The 24,688-nt window shown below is 37.5% G+C and overlaps 1 protein-coding gene across 2 annotated transcripts in view; it reads left to right on the forward strand.

Moving 5' to 3' along the window:
- Positions 1 to 20,422, forward strand: part of CMSS1 (cms1 ribosomal small subunit homolog) — a 345,956-nt gene extending 325,534 nt beyond the window's left edge. For both annotated transcript variants that reach the window (XM_012743075.2, XM_012743076.2), the window contains exons 3-10: positions 3,719 to 3,790; positions 5,579 to 5,708; positions 9,615 to 9,674; positions 10,972 to 11,074; positions 15,028 to 15,088; positions 15,527 to 15,614; positions 18,567 to 18,655; positions 20,123 to 20,422. In XM_012743075.2, coding sequence (XP_012598529.1) covers positions 3,719 to 3,790; positions 5,579 to 5,708; positions 9,615 to 9,674; positions 10,972 to 11,074; positions 15,028 to 15,088; positions 15,527 to 15,614; positions 18,567 to 18,655; positions 20,123 to 20,206 — 687 coding nt within the window. In that variant the 3' untranslated portion in view covers positions 20,207 to 20,422. The remainder of the gene's footprint in view (positions 1 to 3,718; positions 3,791 to 5,578; positions 5,709 to 9,614; positions 9,675 to 10,971; positions 11,075 to 15,027; positions 15,089 to 15,526; positions 15,615 to 18,566; positions 18,656 to 20,122) is intronic.
- Positions 20,423 to 24,688: the final 4,266 nt, after the last annotated feature.

Below are 24,688 nucleotides of genomic sequence, written 5' to 3' on the forward strand. Positions count from 1 at the left end.
TTGATAGTATGGTTGGGTATAAAAGTCTCATTTGCAAATAAACTCTACTTATAATTTTGAAGGCATCATTTCATTGAGTTCTAGCGTCCATTATTGCTGTTGAGAGGTATTGATACTATTCCTGTTTACTGATCCTTTGTATTTTGTATGTTGTTGTTTTAATTTTTAGAAATTTTTAGAAACTTTGTCCATGATTTTCTGAACTTTTACAATGATGCTTCTTGGTGTGGGTATTTTTTATTGTCTTCTACTATATAAATAATGGGCTTTCAATTTGGAGTTTCATGTTCTAGAAAGTTTCCTTCTGTTCTGAAAAGATTTTCTTGTATTATTTCTTTGATGACTCCTTCCCTGCTATTTTATATGACCTCTTTTTCTATAATACCTTTTCTTGAAATATTGAATCTCTTGGGCTGATCCTCTAATTTTCTCACCATTTTTTCTTCCTACTTTTCTTCTCTTTCTCAGAGATTGCCTCCTTTATCTTCAAGCCTTCCTCTTATATTTTTATTTCAACTTTCTTATTTGTTTTAATGTTTAAATGTTTTCAGATTGTTCCTTTTTTTACATTATTTTGTTCTTGTTTCATGGCTGCAAAATCTTCCCTTATCTCTCTGAGGATATTAACTGCAATTGTTTTGAAGTACCGTAGCTTTTTCTTCTGAGTTTATTTTTCTTTTTTGTTTGTTTGTTTGCTCTCATGTTGGAGAATTTCCTTAGATGTCTGATGAACCTTAGTTATCTATTCATACTGAAGAGAGATACACTAAAAAATTGATGGGAAATTTTTATGCATGAGGGAGTCTTGATTAGAGTACTTCCTGGTAGGGTGATAGGATAACAAGCTGGATTTTTAGTATAGGAGTTCCAAATGTCACTGTCATGAGGCATTTCTCTTATGTCTTTCCATTTTTCTAGAGAATTTAGTAGTCTCCTGCCTATAATATGTAACTGGAACAGGAGCAGAAAACAAAGGTGAGCCTCAGCCTCTGCCTTCTCTTCCCTGTCCCAGACTTGATCCTCTTGACATCTTCAGAGGATAAACCTCCAGTCTGCTGCCAGAAAGGGCAAGGTGAAAGAAAGCAGTAATGAGATAATTGCTTGTATGCTAAGATAGGAGATAAATCCTAGTGGAGGATAAGGGGCCAAGCATTCTAAATATAAACTCTAACCAATCCCTTTCTTTTCAAACCTTTACTCTCTGTAGTACATTTTGCCTCCAAGTACTAGACCTTTTCAGAGTTCAATAGGTGTCAAACAGACTTATTGTTAGCTTCCACTGCTTCAGAAACCCAGGTGCTAGCTTTCTCTCTCCGCTAAGTCACTTCTACCCAGTTCAACCAGTTTCCTATTTTCCAAAATAATGTTGAAATATCTCTACTACTGTTGTTCTCTCTCCTGGTTTCTTGGTCCTTAATAGATTCATACCTTTTCAATGCCCTTTATTTTCAATTCAGTGGCATTTTGAGGCTGATTTGCCATGTTTAACCAATTTTTGATACATTATGGAATTGAAAACATGCCCCACTTGCTTCTCTTAAAGGCTGTTTTTTCCCATAAATTTTTAGGGGAGTATGATTCTTCAGATTACATATTTAAAATTGCTACATTTCATATAAAGAAATGACATTACTTATCAACTATTACAGTCACATATTATTGGAATTGGTTTTCAGAAACAGTTAGCGGCCTGGCCAGGTTCTTCCACATCTTCTTACCCAGTCTCTCTGAGGGTAAACATCAACATTCATAAGGCAGCTGACTAAACTTAGGAATTTTCAATACTGTGGATTTAGATTTCTCCATAAAGCCATCTCCCCGTCATGGAAATTGACCCTATAAAATTGGCCTCATCATTAGCACCCTACCCCAGCCAACTAAGATTACTAGTCCCAAAACACAAATATTATATTGCATTTCCTTAGGGATGATCTAAGAATTTGAACCAAACATTTAAATCTGATGCAGTATCTTGGCTAAAGCAATTCATCAAGTATGTTTCATTTTTCCTATGCATGACTCAGAATTACGTTTTGATTTTTTCTTCCAGAATTGAAGAGTCCATTTCCTTATAACTGAGCTCATTTCTAAATTTAATTTATATCATGTTGGAGTTAATTGGCTTTGTAAACCTGGCATAAATACAACCAGCACGTTGAACATACTTCCAGAGAATACCCGCATATGCTAAGTATGAAAATGCAACAGGTTTCTAAATATGCTTCCGAAAAACCTTCTTACTGGTGTAGAGATACTGCAGTGTGCCTTAAGGGATCTGCTAATGGTATCCAGGCCTTTGCCTTAGGAACATGAGCTGAATGTTGGCCTGGTCTATAATTGGACTCTTATGACCATCTGGCAGCTTCTGTGACATATTAGTGGCCTTGGCCCAGTTTCTAATTGGCATGTACCAGCATCAAATTGGCATGTGTCTATAGCCACAAAATAGCTTAACTTTCTAAATAAGAGAGGTCATAATGTCTTTCTTTTCTTCAGCTATGATGCAATTGCTCTTTGCAGATTTTTTGTTTTAACTGAAAGGAAGCTAAAATTTCAAGATTCCCATGTTACTTTAATCCTAAACCTTTTGAATCTACTTCTCTACTAACTGAAAGAAAGTCTAAAAACTGCTGGTGTTTGGCCCCATGTTTCAAAGAAATTGTTATGTAGCATTGTATCTTTCTCTCTGATTTTAGGCCATAGATGTTCTTAATCTGCAGGCTGTCTACAAACTTTCATAGAAAGATTCACCTGTACTCATTTTAAACAGAGCCAGTGGACATAAATTGCTTTAGTTAGTAGCTTACCAGCTTAAACTGAAGACTCTATAGTTGGAATGGAAACTTAATCAAGGGAAAACTCAAAATAAGTTTTCACTTACATTTTATATCTTTCTTGGCAACTTGTTTGAAAATGCTGCATAAAAGGTCCAGCACAGGAAACATTTTATACTCCTACTTATGATTAATAAATATGGAATCTGGGGCATTCTATTTTATAAATCAAGGTCTTAGTCCAAATTTCCTGTTTTTCCACATTAAAAAAAACACTTAGGGTAAAAATAGCACTAAACTGTATAGGGTACTTGGGGGTCAAGGCAACAGGCAAAACAGATGACTCTGGATGCTGTGGTGCACGAGACTGTTGTCAGACTGTAGTCACTATAGAAAAGGCATTTGGTGCAGCTGATTTTATAAAAACATAAGTAAATATATCCTACTTTGGATTTTCTATCCTTATTGAAAAGAGGAAAGGAATGGATAATACAAAATAATAAACCAGTGACTTTGAAATGCAGGCTCACACACAGCTAGTTCATGGAAGACCCTAGTCACTCTAGTCAAAGACTGTCTTACCACATCTTATTTTAATCATATGTATTTCTCACTATATTTTATAAACCCAGCCACTGTCTTCAATCTTTAGTACCCTGCACCACCACCCCAAATATACATACACACTCACTCACATGTTTGATCTTCGTTCAAAGATTTTCCAGTCTTAAGTCATCTGCACTTTCTGACTTTCTTAGAAATGCTCTCAGCCCAGCCCCTGCATAATAACCTAAAGTGGGTCTCTCAGCATCCCTCTTCCTGTAGAGTATTACCAAGATACTCTGAAGAATACATGCATGGCAGAAAAGTACTTTGGAATTCATACCATTAATTGACACTTCATCATACAAAGATGAAAGTTTTCTCATTTGTATTTTTTATAGCCTAAAGAGTGTTTCTTGATACAACCAAGGAAAACAAAAGAGGATTCCACCAAGACCAGGAAAAGGAGAAAGGTAATATTAATAATTTCTTACAGTGGTATGACTCCATATGGTTTCCATCACATTTGTATATATCATACTTTGATGAGGCAACTATTGTAATCCCCATGTTAGAGATGCAGAAATCGTAAGATTCAATGAAGTTTGATGACTTTCCTAAGGTCACTAGTAATAAGTGTTTCTGTTGGAGCTAGAAATAAATTCTTCCGACTCCTATTTCAGTCTTGTGGAGGACCAAACATCTTTGTTCCCCACCCTGTGTTTTTACTGTGGTTAGATGTCAGACATGGGTTTCTAATTCTAGAAGGAGCCCAGAGCTATTCTCCTTCCTGGCCTCTCTGCCTCTATCTAAGAAAAGAAGTATATCAACCAACATTCTTTTCTTACTCATTTCAGTTTTTAAGACATTATACCTTAGTGTATTAATAAAAAGAAAAGAATAAACAGATGAAGGTAGAATAAGGCATTTCTGAGTCTAATTTGGAACCATAATTTAAGGCAAAAAGGTCCCCTTGCATAGGGATGACTGTGTTGCTCCTATGCAAACGTTTTCACTGCTCAGCCTTGGAGAAAGTATGGTTAGCTTTGACCTTCCATCACAGTTGTGAAAACATCAGTGTAATTCTCTCCCTGCCAAGAAGGGTCTGCTGCTGAAGTCAGCAGAAGAAATATGATTGGGATTAGAAGAAAGAAGATGGACTCAAACCAATTACTTAACAGCAAGCTTTTAGAAAACTGAGAGTGTGTGTGCACAAATGTTTTCTTTTCTTGCAAATAGCCAAATAGGAAGATGGGAGATGCCAAATTGGCTGAGGTTTGGCAAGTCCTTAAAGAAGTAACTTTAACTTCTCTTTGATAGTTTGTACACTAATGGCCTTCAGGAGTGTTAAGTTCTTGGTGGCTCAAGGTCAGAACTCTGGCTAGACAGTTTAGCCTTGACTGAGGTCATGCTAATATGTGCCCACTGATGACATATTTTTAAAAGTTAATTCTTTTGACAGAACTGGCCCATTCTTGGCAGTGGTATAGAAATGAGGATATTGTGGAAGGAGGGAAAAAGGCTGGGGTTGGGAGTGGGGAATGGCTCTTTCCTGGATCTTTGATAGAACATTAGAAGGAAATATGCAGGAAAGTTTATGAGAAATTAATGAATGATTGTGTGTTTCCAGTACATTGGAGGCATTCAATAAATGCTACACAAATGAGTCCAAGTCAAAATAGATATTAGAAAGTTTTTCCTATAGTACCTTTTCTACTTTCTATAGGGCCACTTTAAGACTGTCAGTCGAGAAGACTTGGGAATGGAAGGTGTAAAGTTCCCCTTTCAGTAGGTTCCTGTGCTCAGATTACTTCTGCAGGTTTTACTCTAATGCCAGAAATCCAAACTGAGGCTCACCACCTCAGAAACCAGGGTAAGCAAGAAATCCTCAAAATTCCCCTCTTCCAGGAACACAAATCATTTAGGACTAAAAGTGAGCTTTCCATAACAACAAGATTTCTTGACTTTTAAAAGAAAATAATACCCTATTATGAAGACTACTGCAAAAATATCAGGTCTCCTGGAAGTCATAGACCAAGAGTTACAAGGAGCCTTTTAGATCATCTGTTCGTTTTTTAAAAACAATAGTTATGTCCAAGAAGTACTCAATAAGTTTTCTCAAGTGTATTTATTAGAACTCACATTCACACTTGGCTATCACCAAAAGCTAAGTGTAGTTTAAATGCCAGAGGACTCGACCTGTTATTCTAAGCCAAATGCCATTTTAAACTTTTTTATTTTGCTTCCTTCTCATATCTTAGAAGAAAATTACTGATGTTCTTGCAAAATCGGAGCCCAAACCAGGGACACCTGCAGACCTACAGCAGCTGATGAAGGACTATTATAGCAGCAGTCGTTCAGTGATCGAATTAGAAGAACTGAACTTGCCAGGTACAAACAGGCTTCAGTTTTCCTAACGATGAAGAGCAGAACAGGCTCATCTTTCCTCCACTGAATGCCATGGTTGGGTATCTCTGTCAGTAAATTAATATATTTTCCATGTGCTAATATTCCTTTTCTCAACCTAATAGTTTTAATGATTTGCTTATTAGGATGCTAAGCAGTATTTTTTTGAATCTAATAATAAGATTTGAGATTGTATTTTCTTTTTTATTCAAAAGGCTAATTGTTGGATGTGTATTTTTTTAAGTGGACTATTCAAGAAAAATTCCTAATGAGGACAAAAGTTAAAGTATACATTTATAAAAGTATAGATATGAAACATTATTTTGTTCATCCTTTATAGACAAGAACTTTAGCCTTAATAAGCATCTTAGTTTTGTTGTCCTTCTCACGGATTTCCAGTCATGGTTTTGCTTTTAGGGTAGTGTTTCAGGTTGCAGCCCAGACTTTTTCAAGCAGACTATCTAACAGTAGGAACAAAATTCTACATTTCTAGCAAGGCCAACACCTCACCTCAGGTGATGCTTAAGCTTACTGAAGTTGAGATCTACTGCCTTAGTGTATTTATAATTAAGAGAGAAGATATTGCAAAATTATAATAACTAATTTTAATTAATCAAAATTATGATGCATGCTGTATAACTCTTTTTGGTAGCGATGGAAGAAAATAGATGTTGTCATAAAATCAAACCATAAAAGTTTGGGTGCCACTACTTAAGATGCACTATTTATAGACTACTAGGGATATCTAATACTGCTTTTGGAAAAAGTCGAGGGTAGCTTGATTTCCTTTTTCCATTACAACTTATGCTTTCTAGAAGCTTGAGAAGCTGAGAAACAGTCTGTTCCCTGGATTTTTATAATTCTTTTGTGATATGCTTTTTTTACAAACGCACATTGAGTTTGGAGACATGAGTGCCCCTGTCTGTTTCTTTTCCAAGAAGATTACCCTTTAGGGAATTGAAGGAGTGTGTTTGCACATGAGCAAAATCTGGAGTTTTAGACTTACTGACCCCAGACGGCTCCCACAGCAATTGAAAACCACTCTTCTCAGCACACTGGTGCCTCTCGAGTGAGAGCTATGTCCTGACTGCTCTATCACACGAACCAAGTGTTATACAAAACCACTTTTTAAGCTTTAACTAAAGTTTGGTTTTTCCTATGATTCATGGTCAGTTTTAGTTCTTTGTTAGAACATAACTTGAACTTGGAAAGTTAATGGGGCTGCTACTATTCTGTAACTTCTTGGGATATCACAAACCTTGATTCTCTCTAGAATTCTAGAGTCAAAGGTCAGAAAAAACCTTTAAGAAGTCATATGAGTTCCATAGTGAATTTGCATTACATTGTTATTTTATTAGAGTTCAGTATAGTTAGGCAAGAATGTGTGGACATGGGTTGGTTTAGAGAAGAAGGAAATTATGTTAGAAATAATGTTATAGCCAGAAAGAACAGGTTTTCATTTTCATTTAAGAAATTAGGCCATTCTGAGACACAGTAAACTGAGACATCATAGGAAGGTTTAGGAAAAAAGGCCTTGGTTGCTACACTATTGAGACTAAGGACAGAGAGAAGTCTATGGTAGGTGAGAGGAGGGAGATACCGTGGGTTATTTGGGACAGGCTCAAAAAAGGGATAAATATAAGGTAGATATAAATAATAAAATGTTGTTCCTATTTAGTTTGTCAAGTCACTAACTTGGGTTTGATTTGAAGTTGTTTGTGTCTGTAGGACAGGAACATGTCTTTTCAATTAATGTTGTACACTGTACATTGTTAATGTCATACACATGAGGACTTAATTAGGGTTTGAGCCTGGAGTCACCTGGAGCTAATTAACTTCTCTGTTGTCTCCTAAGAGCTGGAGTATAGTTTAGATCAGTGATTCCTAAATGCCTGTACGCTAGCTGCAACCAAATCACCCAGGAACCTCTCAAAGGAGATTCCCAGGCCCTCCAAGGGGTTCTGACTCACTATGCAAAAGGGAGACCAGGAATCTGTATCTTTTGTAAAGCTTTCCAGGTGAGTCTGATCATATCCAAACTTGGGAAATTACAATTTTAAAGACCATAAAAGACTCCACAACAATAAAGGAGGCAACAGCTTGGAAGTTAGTTACTCACATAAGGTGAGTTGTATGTGCTGGGTCACAATATACATTTCCTTTAATTTAGTAATAGTTTACTCCCTAACACTATGCTGGATTTATAGACAAACTTTTTCTTATAGAAAGAATTAGAATGATAACCATGATGTTGCTTTGTTATTCCTATCAGGTATAGAGTTAATACTACATAATTGCTAGTCCATGATTATCATTGGTTGGGCAAGGCCCCTGTTTTACTTTAATGTGTTATGTTGTCTTTTATTGTGTTGTGTTGTATTTTGATGCATTATTCCCATTCTTTCCCAATCCACACTCTATTTTCCTTTCCTTATAGGCATTCACTTTAATGTGTTGATGTACATTTTTAAATATGTATATATTCTTATGAAATTCTTATAAAATATGTCATGTTGTATATGTAGGTACATATTAAAATTTATCTAGATGACTTTGTGCTGATCCTCTCGTTTCTTTCTTCACTTGACACTTTTTCAAGATATGCCTCTATGGCTATATGCATATCTAGCTCATTCCTTCTGTTAATGCTACATTATATTCCAATATTTTTATCTACCACATATTCTCATCCGTTTTCCCCAATATGGACATCTAGGTTGCTTTAAGCCTCTAGTATCACAAATAATGCCAGAATGAATATCCTTTTGTATGTGCCTTTATAGACCACACAAGAATTTCTTCCTATTATTTATGCAGAAATGAAATATTGGGGTCATAGTGTTATACATCTTAATATTACTACTTTTCAGAATAGATATACCAATTTATGCTTCCACCTACCGTTCCCAAGAGTTGCCATCAACCTACATTCTCGACAACACTTAGCATTATACATCTTTCTAACATTTGCCATTCTAATGAGTGTGTATTTGCTCTTCTCTGATGACTAATGGGTTTGAGCATCTCTACATAGATTTGTTAGCCACTTCATTTTGTCATTATGTAGTGCCTGTTTTATGGATTTGAAAAATAAATGTGCTTCATTAGTCTGAAACGATAAAACAACCTTCTTTTTCACTGCTCTAATAACTGATGGGTTATTGGAAGGTTAAAATTTTACTTGTTGAGGGTTAAAATTTTACTTGTTGGCCCAGCACAGTGGCTAATGCCTGTGATCTTAACACTTAGGGAGGCTAAAGCAGAGGATCACTTGAGTCCAGGAGTTGGAGGTTGCAGTTGAGCTATGATGATGCCACTGCCCTCTAGCCTGGGTAACAGAGTGAGAACCTGTCCTCTCAAAAAAGTTATTGTTGGTGCTGCTGTTATTTTAAATACTGGATAGTCGGCCGGGCGCTGTGGCTCACGCCTGTAATCCTAGCTCTTGGGAGGCCGAGGCGGGCGGATTGCTCAAGGTCAGGAGTTCAAAACCAGCCTGAGCGAGACCCCGTCTCTACTATAAATAGAAAGAAATTAATTGGCCAACTGATATATATATAAAAAATTAGCTGGGCATGGTGGCGCATGCCTGTAGTCCCAGCTACTCGGGAGGCTGAGGCAGAAGGATCACTCGAGCCCAGGAGTTTGAGGTTGCTGTGAGCTAGGCTGACGCCATGGCACTCACTCTAGCCTGGGCAACGAAGCGAGACTCTGTCTCAAAAAAAAAAAAAAAAAAAAAAAAGAGTTAAATACTGGATAGTACTTTAATATAATGAAACCCCAATCCTCTAATGTTTTACAGCCTATTCAAGAATACCTCATTTACATTTCATCTCTTTTGATTGTGTGTATGTTTGTAAAATTCTCTACAAACCATGTTTCTCATATTTCTAGATTCCTGTTTCCTCAAAGCCAATGATTTGACTCATAGTCTTTCATCATACCTAAAAGAAAGTAAGTAAACTCTGATTTTAATCTATTTATATTTATTCTTGTTTTACTTCAGTTTGAGAATTTGGGTTTGGGTCTCGTTTTTGTTTTATATTACATTAGAAATATTGGTCTAAGGACTCCAGAGAATAGTGTTCTAGTCCCAGGTCCCCTGTTGATTTGCTACTTGACCTGGGACAAGTCACTGAGTACTCTCCCAGACCTGAGTTTGTTATATGAAAGATAGGGAAGAGGAACCATGTGATCTGTATTCCAGCTGTGAGATTCTGAAATTCTGTTCGCATGTTCAGAACTCAGATCATGGCCAGGCACCATGGCTCACACCTATAATCCTAGCACTTGGGAGGCTGAGGCAGGAAGATCACTTGAGGCCAGGAGTTCGAGACCAGGCTGAGCAACATAGCAAGACTCTGTCTCTACAAAAAGTAGAAAAATTAGCCAAGTATGGTGTTACATACCTGTAGTCTTAGCTACTCAGGAGGATGCGGTGGGAGGATCACTTGAATCTAGGAGCCTAAGTTGTAGTGAGCCATGATGATGCCACTGCACTCCAGTGAGACCCTGTTTCAAAAAAATAAAAAATTCAGATCATGACTATTGTGAAGACAATCTAATTAGATCTTTTCAACATGTATTGTGTGTAGCCAGGGATAACTAGATTATTCATATCAAGTGGTCATTTATGTGTGGCCAGCAATGAAAGTTAGATGTAGAGATTTACCATTCCTCCTTCAAACTGTAAGCAATTCTGATGACACTCAACTTGAAACCATAAACCTTTCTCAGCATCCAATTCAGCAAATGTAAATCTAGATAATAATAGAATCAACTTCACTATCTTATGAGAACTAGAAAATAAAATGTATATAAAGGGCTTAGTATAGTGTCAATGTTTAATAAATGTTTACTATTATTTAAAGGTTCTAATATCTATGTTGAGTGTCCCTTTAAAATTTAACATTATTGAACAAGAATTTTTTCCCTATTTAGTCAATTATTTTAAAGCATGAACCAGAAAATATTAAAAATATTATTCTAAACTGTTTTACTTAGTTCTAAAACTATTCATTCACATTTAGGTACTTGTCATATTATATGTTTTGTGTTGTAAATGAATGATATTTTCTTTGAATCTAATATCTACCATAACCAGAAAATAGAATTATAATTAATTATAATGAACAGTGGTCATTACATTTTATGATGCTTAAACACTAACAAAGAATTAATTGGGGAATATTCAACTTTAGGGGCCCAATTTTGCTATATTTAGAATAACTTTTTGTGGTCTTTTTTCAAGTCTGTCCTAAGTGGGTAAAACTTCGGAAAAACCACAGCGAGAAGAAATCAGTCTTGATGCTGATCATCTGCAGCTCTGCCATCCGAGCCCTGGAGCTCATTAGGTTGGAAGCTTCACCTATTCTATTTCATAAATGTGCTCTGAGTAACTGATATGGCCAAGCTAATATGTTCTATTTGCTAGAGATACACCAATGAACAAAACAGTTTCTGCCTTCATGGAATTTATGTTGCAGTTGGCAAGACAGACAATAAACAAAAAAAGATACAGTATAATGTCAGGTATAAGTTATCTAAAGAATAATATCTAAAGAATGATATATTATCTAAAGAATGATAAGTTATCTAAAGAAAAAATAAAGCATAACAAAGGGATAGAAGTAGACAGGGACTACTTCAAAAAAGGTAGTCACAGAAAGCTTCTCTAAGGAGATGAGATTTCAACAGAGACTCAAATGAAGTGAAGGACAGAGCTAAGCAGCTATCTGGGAGAAGAGCATGCCAGGTAGAAGGGAGGGGAAGTAGAAAAGACTCTGAGATAGGATGCCACTGGAGGATTTTGAGGAGTCACATGATCCGTATCATCATTATAAAGGATCACTTTGGCTGCTGTGTAGAGAACACACATGGTGGAGGGCAAAGGTAAAAGCAGGGAGATCATACCAGCAACAACCAGTTAGAAGAAAAAAATGGAAGAAAACATCTGACTTAAAATAGTAACAAAAAAAGATAGAAAACCAAGGAATAAACTTAACCAAAATCTATATACAGAAAACATCATATAATGGATATGGACAATCTTGAACAACAACAAAAAAGGTACACTGTATTCTTGAATAGGTAGACTCAGTGTTGTAAAGTTGTGTGTTTAACTTAGGATCATCTACAAATTTCACAGATTCCTAAAAAAACTGCAAAAGAATTGTGTTTTAAACTGGATGAACTAGTTCTAAATTCATGTGGGAAAATACACAACTAAAAATAGGTGGGGAAATTCTGAAAAAGAGGTCTGTCTGGAAAGTATCCAGCCATTGTTAATAAAATATATATTACATGGCTGCATACTTTCTGGACAGACCTTTTATATATATATGTGTGTGTGTGTGTGTATGTATATATATATATATATAAAGTGAAGTCTCAATAATTAAAACAGTATGGAACTGGCACATGCATGACAAATCAGATTAGTGAAACAGAATTGAAAGTTCAGAAATAGACCCAAATGCATATGAAAATGTAGCATATGCCTAAGGTGACAAATCAGAAATCAGTAGGGAAAGATGTGTTATATAATAAGTGCTGTTGGAACAACTGAGTAGCCATCTGGAAAAATAAAGTTGGATTCATGTCTCACTTCTTATACCAGATAAATTCCAAATGGACCAAAAATTTAGATGTAAAAATTATGTTTTAAAGTTATGTTGTCAGTGTTTTACTAAATACTTTCGCATACCCTTTTATTTACTGTAGTTTTTGTAGAATAAACAAAAAGGCTTCGACTAGGTCAGTGGTAATATTCAGCTTTCAGTAAGGAGCCATCAGAGTAAGTGGACTTACTGGGACCAGCTCTCTCTTACTGGGGCCAGGCTTTGAGAGGAGACAAAACAAAGGAAAATCCAAGTTATGAAGAAAAATGAACCTGGTCAAACAGACTAAGGTGCAAATGTAGACATTCAGTAGTTATTTAGCATCTATTTTTCTCAATGAACTAATCTAATCATGAATTTAGGAAATAATGATTGTTAAATTTGTCTTTCAAGCGCTCCTTTCCCCACCTAAGTACACACATTAAATTGTGTCACATACCCTCCTAGTAAAACAAAGAGTTTCCTTCAACTTTCTGCTCCACACATAATTGATCTCCAAGACTCCAACTGTTTCTTGGAATCTCTACTTGCTGGTCCTAAAATCACAGGAGTTCACATTGACTTTTCAGTGCTTTAAAAACTACTACAGAACTCATTTCAGGTTCAAACACTGATGCCAAAGAGGTTGGCCTGGAGGTAGCCTCTTAAATTCAAGTTGTCAAATTGATTTGAGCTTCTACTATACATAAATTTCTTTCTGAGGGGCATAAAAGCACTGTGTTGTCATACCCCATTTACCAATTCTCAGCATTTTTCTGTGTCCCCAGTAATATTATGATCCATTTCAAGGTTAGGTGATTTGCAAAAAGTGATTTCTGAGCAGGCACAACAAGCCCTATTCATAAAGACTAATATTTAATAATTCTAACTTTTGTAAGAACATCTGTTCTCTTGAGAACCTTGAGTTTTTAAATTATCTTCCTAATTAACCTTGCCATGGAGAAAGCTTATGTGTAAGTAAAAATTGAATGCAACAAAGCATATACAGCATGATTTACTATTTTGCAAACTCATATGTTCCCACTGATCAATAATATTTCTCAAAACATAATAATGATATGTAAAGGAAAGTAGTTATTTCCAGTTTAGTTTTGTCCCCAAATATCAGTTAAAAGATCATTCATTAATACCCACTTTTTATCAAAACAAAATTTTAGTTCATATATGGAAATACCTATGGCAAATAAAAACAGGTAGTGAAAATGGAAGCAAAGAAAAAAGACCACAAAATCAAGTGAAGCCACTTAGAATGATGCTCAAGATCACTTCTGTAAAGCTCTGTTTAGTTGCAAAGGTGGCCCCACCTGTGGGCCTGAACTTTCCAGCAGCCAGGATGAGCTGGGAGACATCAGTTGCCAGATTTGTGACATTCTCTGGATTTAAGAAAAGAAAAAGTTCCCTAAGAAATATAGCTTTTCCCACGGTGACATAGTGGCAGCATCCTTAGTATCATCTCTACAAGAAAAACGTTGGACAGAAGATGTGATATGGCTCTTTATAGAGCAGCACTGGTGCAGGCTGCGGGCCAGCTGCCAAGGCAGAGGTAGGAAAGGCAGGTGTGTAAGGCCACAGCCAGCATGGTCTGACCCTAGAGCTGGCAGTCTGGATTGATGTAGGTAGATCCAGATTGTTGAATACCTAGAAACTAAATGGACTGCCTGTCCTACGTGTAGGCTACAGCTTATAAATCGACCATCTAAGAGCTCAGTTTACCCCACAAGTATTTGTATCTAAAAAAATTTGAATGCATTGCTCATATATAAAATCTGGTTGCACATATAAAAACCCAGATTTCTGGCTTCTCGAAAAATCGGGTCTTGTAACACTGGGCCCATGATCTCACATCGTAATAGCTGGCTGAGCTGAGCACCAGTTGACCCTTTTACAACGGCACACACTTTACAGAGCATGAGCGCTCCAGTGCCCTCACACCTGCCTCCCAGAGCGCCTCACTCATTTATAACACCCACCTGTTCTCGTAGCTCTAACTCAGCCAGTCCTTTGCATCACTGGTTTCCTTTCTTTTTTTTTTTTTATTCTTCCTTCCTTGCTTCCTCCCTCCCTCCCTTCCTTCCTTCTTTTCTTTCTTTATGGCTAAAGCATTTCCACATATAAAATTTTACAGAGAAGCTCAGTAGACAAAGTAGATAAAAGTAGCACTTCTCTGATACAAGGATATAAGCCCTCTGTCTTCCTCCTGTCTACTCATGCCCCGTTTCCCCTCACAGCAGCCACAGACCTTTGTAGATGCCCTTGGGCTTGGTAGAGCACAGGCTGACATCATCGCTCTAAGATATCTCTTGCAACCAAATTTTGTATGAGAACTACACTGCAGAGGTGGAAGAGAAATTCTCTGCCAGGAACCTGACATGCAGGTATTGTGTATTACAAGTGAAGGGCAGATCCAGTGTTTCAATAATGAAGGAAGCCTAAGTATGGTTAACATTGTATATGAAAGTTAGAAGCCAGCCCAGATGTGTGAATGAATAAAAGGCCACCCCACTGTCATTGCAAGGCTAACCTGAAAATCTCAGAACTTGTGTGTGTGTGTGTGTACACATATGCGCAAATATATACACATCCATCTGCATACATTCTTTGAATAAAGCTAGACATAATACTTACGTAGTCAACATGGCCCAGAATGAGTGAGTTTCCTTAAGCATTAATCTGTTTCTTTTCATTAGATCAATGACAGCATTCCGAGGAGACAGCAAAGTTATGAAATTATTTGCAAAACACATAAAGGTAAGCAAGGGCCCGAGGTTTCTGATGGGAGATAAAAGTGACCCCCAACGGCTACTCCCAGACCTTAGTCTTTTCCCTTCAACCTCTTCTAGTCTCCTCAGCAAGTGTTTTCCTTGGTGCCTTCCTTACATGACATATTTAACAACCATTCTGGTTTTCTTTGAATTTCCTGCCTCCACATACCTACCCCCCTCCCCTGACAACAGTCACTCCGCCTGCTCCATTCCTGTATAGAAGCTGAGGTTTGACCCCTGGATTCTTTGAGGGTTTACTGATTTTCTAGGGAGATGTTCTTCTTTGCCCTGGAAGTTGACCCTAAACGAGGGTAGCTCCATTTTGCTTCTTACTTTCTTAATTTTGAAATAAAATGCTCTAAATTGGCCTATGATTGCACTTTCTTAATGACTCTTTTCTTTCTTCTCTTCCATCTTGGAATAGGTCCAGGAGCAGGTAAAATTGCTGGAGAAGCGTGTGGTGCACCTGGGTGTAGGAACTCCAGGGAGAATTAAAGAACTTATTAAACAAGGTATGAAAAGAAGGCAGCAATACTCTTACCCAGAGCTGGGAGTTTGCCTCACCCCCATGTGAGTCTCAAAAACCGCATTTGGGCTATGAAGAAACCAGACCTCTGTGTTCATTCAGGAATTGGGAACAGCCTTTAGTCTGAAGCTAAGCCGCAAGTATAATGCAGTAGGGGATGATAAGGACTGTGGCAAACTGAAGTACATACGCCACCTAAACACATTCAAATTGCGATTGCTATGAGCAGGTTAGTAGATGCGTATAGCCCTCATTCCACCAATTTGCAGCCTCTGGAATTTATAAAGCTGGATGTGTTGAGCGTTTCCCTCTCACTTAATGGAGTTTTGGTTCCCCAGGACTCCCATTCTGGTTGAGGGCTGATACATAAAACATACTGAAACAAAAATGCCATTTCTATGGATGTAAAACAGATATTCGGGAATATTTCTCCCCAAATGCAGATCTCTTTTAGTGTTTTTATCCAGAAAGTATTCCAGACAAAAAATCCACCGGTGGATTTTTATAGTTTGTTGACTTTCTCAAAGCCATTAGTCTAAGAACCTGCTAACCTGCTGCCAGTGATCCGTTCTACCTACCAGACAGATTTAATGATGTGTTTTTAATACTCATTCCCAAATTACTTATTTAATATAGTAATAGAACTTTCTTTTATAACTGTCTGGAACTATTCCTGGATTATTTTATATATCTAAAGGTAATTTATTTATCAATATAGTAACTCAGTATAGAGATGGTCATTTGCCAGGAAACAAGCAAAAGCTAATGCCGGTGTTTTTCTCTAGATGAAAATCATCCGGGGTTAGTTGAACCGATTATATGCAGAGTTTCGTGCAAATACAAAAAAGTGACAAATTTAGCAGCCCCTGACAGGGAAGGGAAACAAGCATTTTTAAGTTTCTACTTGTACGTAGTGCTATGCTAGACAACCTTACATATGTTTTCTCATTTACAGCATCCTTATAGGCTAACATTCCTACTTCTTGAGAGAAAACTGAAGCTCAGAGGGTTAAGTGGCTTCTCCCAAAGTCTGTCAGTCCAGGCCTTCCTGGTTCCAGAGCCTTTTCCACCTCAAGGAGCTCCTGCTCCAGTCAAAGAGCTAAATGTACATAGACTGAGATTGACAACGTGAGGCAGTAAAGACCAAGAGCCAAATGAGCACTAGGAAGTGCTAAAGGAGTTGCAGTGAGAGAGAGATTGTTATGGTGGCCTGAATCTGCAGGGAAGGGTCTTTAACTGATCTTTGAAGTATGGGGCAGATTGAATAGGCCTGGAGAGTCAGAGGAAGCATCCATGAATGGGAGAGGAGAGAAGGCAGAGAGACATGTGGCACATCAAGAGGAGTCAATGAGTAGGCAATACAGTGTGGAGGCTAAGTGCCCCTGTTGCAGACTCAGACCCCCAGATTTAAATCGCAGCTCCAGCAACTTAATAGCTTTGTGGCCTTGGCAAATTATTTAACCTTTCTCAGCCTGTTTCTATATCTGAGTGATGCGGATAGTAATGGTACCTACCTCAAAAACTGTAATGCAAAAAAGATGCCAATAAAGAGCTCAGCACAGAGAGTGTCATAGTCTTAGCACTCAACAAATACTAGTTATTATTTTTATTAAATAGTCCAACTTTCTTGCTTAGAGACTTTGTGGGCTACAGTAGCAGGTGATTCAATTAGAAAGAAAGGCAGATTGTGGAGGGAGCACCTTGAGCAATAACCTGAGGAGTTTGGATTTTTGTCTTGGGGACATAGGAAGGCATTGAAAGTTAATGAACAGGGCTGGGCACAGTGGCTAATGCTTGTAATCCTATGACTCTGGGAGGCCAAGGCAGGAGGATTGCTTGAGCTCAGGAGTTTGAGGTTGCAGTGAGCTATGATGACACCACTGCTCTCTACCCAGGGTGACAAAGCAAGACTCTGTCTCAAAAAAAGAAGAAGAAGAAAAAGAAAGTTAAGGAACAGAAGACAGGCACCCATAGTCCTGTGGGATAAGATTTGGGAGAGATTGGCTGGGCATCAGCAGAGGCCAGGGATGGACTCTCAGGTTGGCCCCTGCCCCTCCTACAGCTTTTAGTGAAAGGATTCACCTCTTTCCTTTATTTAAGACTCTGTCTTAAATAAATAAATAAATAATTTTTTTAAAAAGACATTTTAATTATATGAAGCCTGAAAAAATATTTGGGGCAGAGAGGAAGATATTTAATAGCCATGGGGGAAAGCTGACAGGAAGTGCTTTAGGTAGAGGAAGCCTTCAGGGACTGTTTCCAAGTGTGACAGGTGACAGCTTGAAGCAGAGGAAGAACTGACTGTGTACCCAACTCTGAGACCTTTGAGGATTAATCAGACAATCCCTGAGGTCCTCTCAAGCTTGCACATTCCATAATTGTCTTCTAGACAGATAGGAAAACAGTACGAATGGAGTCCATAAGTGACTTACCAGCCTCATCAAAGGACAGCTGAAATTGAATAGAGTCCATTCATCTTAACTTCCTTTTCTGCCTAAAACAAACCACCCAACCCTGTCCTCACCCTTCTCTCCACTCATCTCCTCAGAGTCTTTCAGACTTGGTGGACTCAACTCCCCTGAAGGACCACTACCCCACACTGCGGGATACAGCCTATCAAATCCCTGTCAGAAATGAAACTGCACCTTCTGGGCTTCATGAAAGCTGGAGCTTTGGCCAGCGGGTGAGCGTTTGAGGAGCTTAGCAAGAGCGCTTCTCTGTTTTCCTCAGAAGCAGTAATGAGATTAGAAGAAGAGCAAGACTCTGAGTGCTGCATTTGTTTTCCATCAGGGAAGAGCAGGCCTTAACGTGCAGACATTAGTTGCCAGGGGAGAGGACATCAAATGAGACAAAGAGCAAGCAGGAGAATAAAAAATCATTTTAATAAGCTTATGTCATAAGGTCTTTACTGCATCAACGCTCTTCCTGTCTCTTTCAGGTGGCCTTAATTTGAACCCCTTAAAGTTTCTGGTTTTCGACTGGAACTGGAGAGATCAGAAGTTGAGGAGAATGATGGACATTCCCGAGGTACCATGTAACCAGCAATTGCCTTTAATCATTTTTTTTTTCAATTTGAACTTGAGTTCAAACACAGTAGTAAAAGTCTTTAACAATGGGGCGCCAGCACATTCTAGCTTTTGAAGTGATTTCTATCTTTTAACTCTGAGGTAACACAATTGTGGAGGCCACCTCATCCTTTTACATGTAACTGTATCCTTTCCTACATTTTACAGGAGTTAGCTTGATTGCTCATTAAATGACCAATGTCCTCTCCCCTCTGGGGACCACATGTATACTTGACCGTTGAGTCAAGTATAGGATCTGAAGGACCTAGCACTTTTCTGGTGCCTTTCTTTATGAACACACTCATTTTTGCCTTTTATCCTTATGTGGCACTTTTGGCTGGGGTGGGGGGAGCCCAGGCACAGACTTGCCTCATTGCCAACATCTCCACATTCCCCAAAACCCACTTATTTAGTTCAGAAAGATATTTTGTTTTTGTGTGGTAGGGAAATTTTTTGGTGTCTCAGTGAATTAGAATTGAATGATTAAATGCCTTTATGGGTACAACATTAGCTCATTATATATTTATGAAAGCAATCCATTATCTTCATAATGTGAAAAATTGATTTTGCCTCCCACCATGTTATCATGGGGCTACTTTTTCAATCTGTCCTGATATTTCATAGAAGCTGTTAGGGAAAAAAAGGTTGCCAGTCACCAACCAGGAATAAATCATGCAGTAACTATCAAACATGCTTGGAATTACTTCTCCAAACATACTCAATCTATTCATTTACCACATAAAGCTATGTACCCAGAATGACCAAACCGGATTATAATTGATCAGTGAGTTATATCAGATATCAGTTCAGGTTAAAAGACAGTTTGCTCAGTTTCCTAAACACACATGCACACTCACACACAGAGTCATTCACTCTGTCCCCTGAATTAATAGCTTTTTAAAAAACTGGTTTAATCAATTTGATGTCAGGTACATGAGGCCATATTTGATGACTTCAGTTATTATTTGTTAAATCTGACTAATCTACTAGTTTTCTAATTATAATAATGAGAAATAGTGTCCAAAAAAATCTAGTCACCCATAGTTATTTTTATTATGTTGATGTCATTATCAGCAGTTATACTAAGGCAATAAAATCCTATATTGAAATATTATATATGATCTGGGTTACAGAAAGCATACATTAAAGTCGTTTAAAATAAATAAATTTGCATGGCATTTTATTTTGAATTGCTGCAACAAAAGTGGCATTTTAATGAGACTGATATTTTATATAGTACCTCTTCCTTTAATTATATAAATATTTCAACTCTGAATCAAATGTGGATTAGGACTTCTGCCCTCTCTGATTTGGGCCATAACAGCTGTATAAATACCAGGGAGTCCAGATGGTTGAATTTATTTACTAAGACCATCTTTGCTTGATCTTAACCTTTTTTTTCCTTATTCTTTTCTTTTCTCTCATTTAGATAAGAAAGGAGGTATTTGAACTTCTGGAAATGGGAGTACTCAGTCTGTGCAAATCAGAATCTTTGAAGATGGGCCTGTTCTGAGTCCTAATGAAGATTCAATTTCACAATAGAATTTGCATCTTATTTAGTGACTCTGTCACATTGCAAGCAGTCAGTAAATATCAGTTTTTAGCTTATTATGTTAACTCCGTTACCAGATGCATCACCGGAAATGTTTGATGGGAATTCATTAACAGAAGTTAATTTATCCTTTTGCCAACTCTCTAACATAATAAAGTATCACTGGCTTCCATGTGATGTCTGTTGAGCAGAGTGAGTTCTTCTCTCTGGCCTTCCACCTGGCCTCCCATGTGATTGTGCAAGAGAAGGGAAAGAGTAGCTGGGTGACCTTAGGCCAGCCTCTTACCTCTCTAAGCCTCAGGCTCACCAGCCGTGAAAGGGGACTATCTCACAGAATTGTGAAGGATTCCCTGAGATGGTACACGTGGAGCAGATTTGTAAACTGCGAAGCCTGGTCCCAGCAGGAAGGGGGCAGTGATAGTGGTGGAAAGAGCTGCAAGTGTATGTGGCACTTTGTAAACATATAAAAGACAACAATATAACTACAGCTGTCTTACTCGTTTGCTTTTTGTTAATTTTTTATTTTGAAATAATTTCAGACTTTCAGAAAAGTTGCAAAAATAGTATAGAGAATTCCCATATCCCTTTCCCCTTTCGTCCCCAATGTTAACATCTTGTATAACCATAATACAGTTATCAGCACTAATGGATCAACATTGGTACAATACAATTAACTACAGACGATATTTGGATTTCACCAGTTTTCTCAGCAATGTCTTTTTCTATTCCAGGATCCCACATTGCACTTAGTTGTCATGTCTCTGGTTTCCTCAAAATGGTGACAATTCCTCAGTCTTTCCTTGTCTTTCACGACCTCATACTTTTGAAGAGTAGTCATCGGGTATTTTGTAGAATGACCCTCCATTTGTATTTGTCTGTTGTTTTCTCATTTGATTGAAGTTACACATTTTTCGCGAGACTACCACAGAAGTCGTATTTCCTTCTAGATCTATCATATCAGGGCATATATAATGTTAATGTGTCTTAGTACTGGTGATGTCAACCTTGATCACCTGGGTACGGTGGTGTCTGCCAATTTTCTCCACTATAGAGTTACTGTGTTTCCCTTTGTAATTTAATTTCCTTTATCTTCGGGGAGAGTCTTTGAAGCTATGCAAATATCTGTTTTTCCTCAAACTTTTGCCCACTAATTTTAGCAACCATTGGTAGTTCTTGCCTGCAACAGTTATTACTGTAGTGATTTTTCTATTTCCCTCATTCCATCAACAATTATTAATTGGAAGTCCTCTGTAAGAAAGACCTGTCCCTTTTCCCCACTTACTTTTTTATTCAATTAGTTATTAATATTTAAATCAGTATAGATTCATTGATATTTACTTTACTCTGAGTTATAATGCAATAATATTATTTTTTATTATGTTGCTCAAATTCACTTTTTAAACTCATTTTTAAAATGTTGATCAGCTACCTACTCTGTGCCTAGCACTGTGTTTACAGTTTTCATTTATATAAAGTCTGTCATGTTTAATCATTGAAATAGTCCTTAAGAAACTACAAAGAAACTGAATCTCAGAAGGGACATACCCTAGTTTAAGTAGCAAAACCAAAAGTCAAACTGTCTATTTGGAGACTCAGGCAAACATCTGTACAACAAACAGATGCCATTACTGATATATAAAATTCCACATTCGAATTTTCTGAAATTTTAAATGAGCCTGGCAGGCTGGCAAACCAAAATCCAGCAAATCACACAGTCTTGCACACCACAGACTTGCTGCTCATGCACTACGTGGGCTGAAAGTCACACACACGGACTCACAGAGGAAAGAGGAATGGATTCCATCCTCCAGGGTCTGAACTAGAACCCAACAAGTTAAAGGAAAAAGAAAAAGAGCCCCTGCAAAATGAAAATTTATTCAAGCTGTAGCTAAAAACCCTATTATTTTCATCCCTTTAACCCTAAAAAGTGAGATGTTCTTGGCCAGTGGTAAGGAAATGGATCACATACTTTCCCAATGCAGGCATTAACCTCCTGTCAAGTGACGTGTCTTAGATTAATGTGGGACATCAAGCATGATTGTATAAGAGGACTGATTTGCAAATTAAGACATTGTAATCTGTGCTGTCAGAATTCAAACCAGTCCACCAAGCTGCTATTGACTTGCCAAAACCAAAAAATGAGACCATCATGAACATTGTGTGTGTATATAACTATGTGTGTGTGATTGTACCCCCCACAAATATAACCACTTCCTGATTCTACGCTCAGATTTAGTATATTTTCATGCCAACAGTTAATAGAAAAGACCATGAAATATAAGGCAACCCCAAATATATACAAAATGTCTGATAATCCCTGAGAAGGTTATCTACATAGTGGTTAAAGAAAAATGAAGGCAAGCACATAAAAGAAATCACACTGAAATTTCTAACGATAACACAATGCAACAGCTGTTAACAAACTATCATATTGATACCAATCTGGAATAGTAGTTCCCAAACACGGGCAATAGAGGTCAGGGATGAGGATAAATTGTCTACAATGCTATAGGAGAGCCTTCACAGCAAAGAAATATCTGGCCCAAAATGTCAGTAGCGCTGAGGTTGAGGAACCCTGTTCTAGAAATATTGAAAAGCAAAGCAGATGAAGTATATTTACTTAAAGTAGATTTATTTATAAAAGAGAAATAAGTGAATATAAAGATACCTATATTATCCAAAATAAATAAATTTGTACCTATGAAATGTGTATCTGGCTCTCTCTCAAGAATATTGCTCTAGAAATATTTTTACTTACTACCTGTGATGGCTAATTTTAATGCATCAACTTGACTGGCCACAGGATACCCAGATAGTTGGGCAAACATTATTCTGGGTGTTTCTGTGAGAGTGTTTTTGGATGAGATTAACATATTTTTTTTTTGCTTTATTAAATTGGGGCTTTTAATTAATGAGCTTTTTATCATACTGATTTCACATATGACACAGTAAGATGTAGGGTTTTTTTTGTTTTTTATTTCAGCATATTATGGAGGTACAAATTTTAAGGTTTCAAATAATGCCCTTACCCTCCCTCCTCCCACAAGTCTTAGCTTCAAGCGTGACCATCCCCCAGACGGTGCACATCTCACTCATTATGTGTGTGTATACCCATCCCCTCCTTCCCCCTCCCACCCACCCAATACCCAATTAATGTAGTTCCTATGTGTCCACTTAGGTGCTGCTCAGTTAATACCAGTTTGCTGGTGAGTATATGTGGTGCTTGTTTTTCCATTCTTGGGAAACTTCACTTAATAGTATGGATTCCAGCTCTAACCAGGAAAATACAAGATGTGCTATATCACCATTGTTTCTTAGAGCTGAATAGTATATTAGCTGAATACTCCATGGTATACATATACCACATTTTATTAATCCACTCATGAATTGATGGGCACTTGGGTTGTTTCCACAGCTTTGCAATTGTGAATTGTGCTGCTATAAACATTCAAGTGCAAGTGTCTTTTTTGTAGAGTATCATTTGATCTTTTGGGTAGATGCCCAGTAATGGGATTGCTGGATCAAATGGTAGATCCACTTGTATCGCTTTAAGGTATCTCCATATTGCTTTCCAAAGGTATCTCCATATTGTTTTCCAAAGGTGTAGGAGTGTTCCTATCTCTCTGCATCCACGCCAACATCTATTGTTTTAGGAAGTTTTGATAAAGGCCATTCTTACTGGAAATAAGTGATATCTCATTGTAGTTTTGATTTGCATTTCCCTGATGATTAGAGATGTTGAGCATTTTTTCATATGGAGATTAACATTTAAATTGGTGCCCTCCACAATGTGAGTGGGCCTCACTCTATCAGATGAAGGCTGAATAGAACAAAAGGATGACCCTCCCCCTCCAACCCTACCCTACAGAATTCTGCCTTCTAACAGAAACATCAGCTCTTCCTGGTTCTGTGTTAGCCTGTTGGCCTTCAGACTTGAACTGGGACATCAGCTCAGCAGATTTTGGACTTGTCAGTCTCCATATTTATGGAGCCAATTCCTTATTTTTTTTTATATATGTGTATGTGTGTATACACATATATGTATACATATACACATACATCTATATAATCACATAATCTCCTATTGGTTGTTTCTCTGAAGACCCCTACTTTGAATCCCTTTTAGGTTGGGATTTTGATTCGTTTGGTTTTGTTCTATAAAAAGCCTAAGAAATACTGTTCTTACTGGTTTGTTACTATAATGACCCTTTTTCTAGGCATTATCTACATAGTATGATCCTACCCAATGTTGGAACAAATACCTCAATCATAAACATACCTGATATTTTGTAGGCCAACCCTGTACATATAAATCTCATCTCATAGCCTATTACTGACTTTTAAGTCTAAGCTCTCAACCATGTTTATTTAGTAAAACAAACAGTAGATGATAACAGAAAGTGTTTGCTGCCATCTTCTTAAGGCTGTCTGATAGCAGCAGCC

This window comes from Microcebus murinus, chromosome 1 (assembly GCF_040939455.1).
Source record: "Microcebus murinus isolate Inina chromosome 1, M.murinus_Inina_mat1.0, whole genome shotgun sequence".
Classification (NCBI taxonomy): domain Eukaryota; kingdom Metazoa; phylum Chordata; class Mammalia; order Primates; family Cheirogaleidae; genus Microcebus; species Microcebus murinus.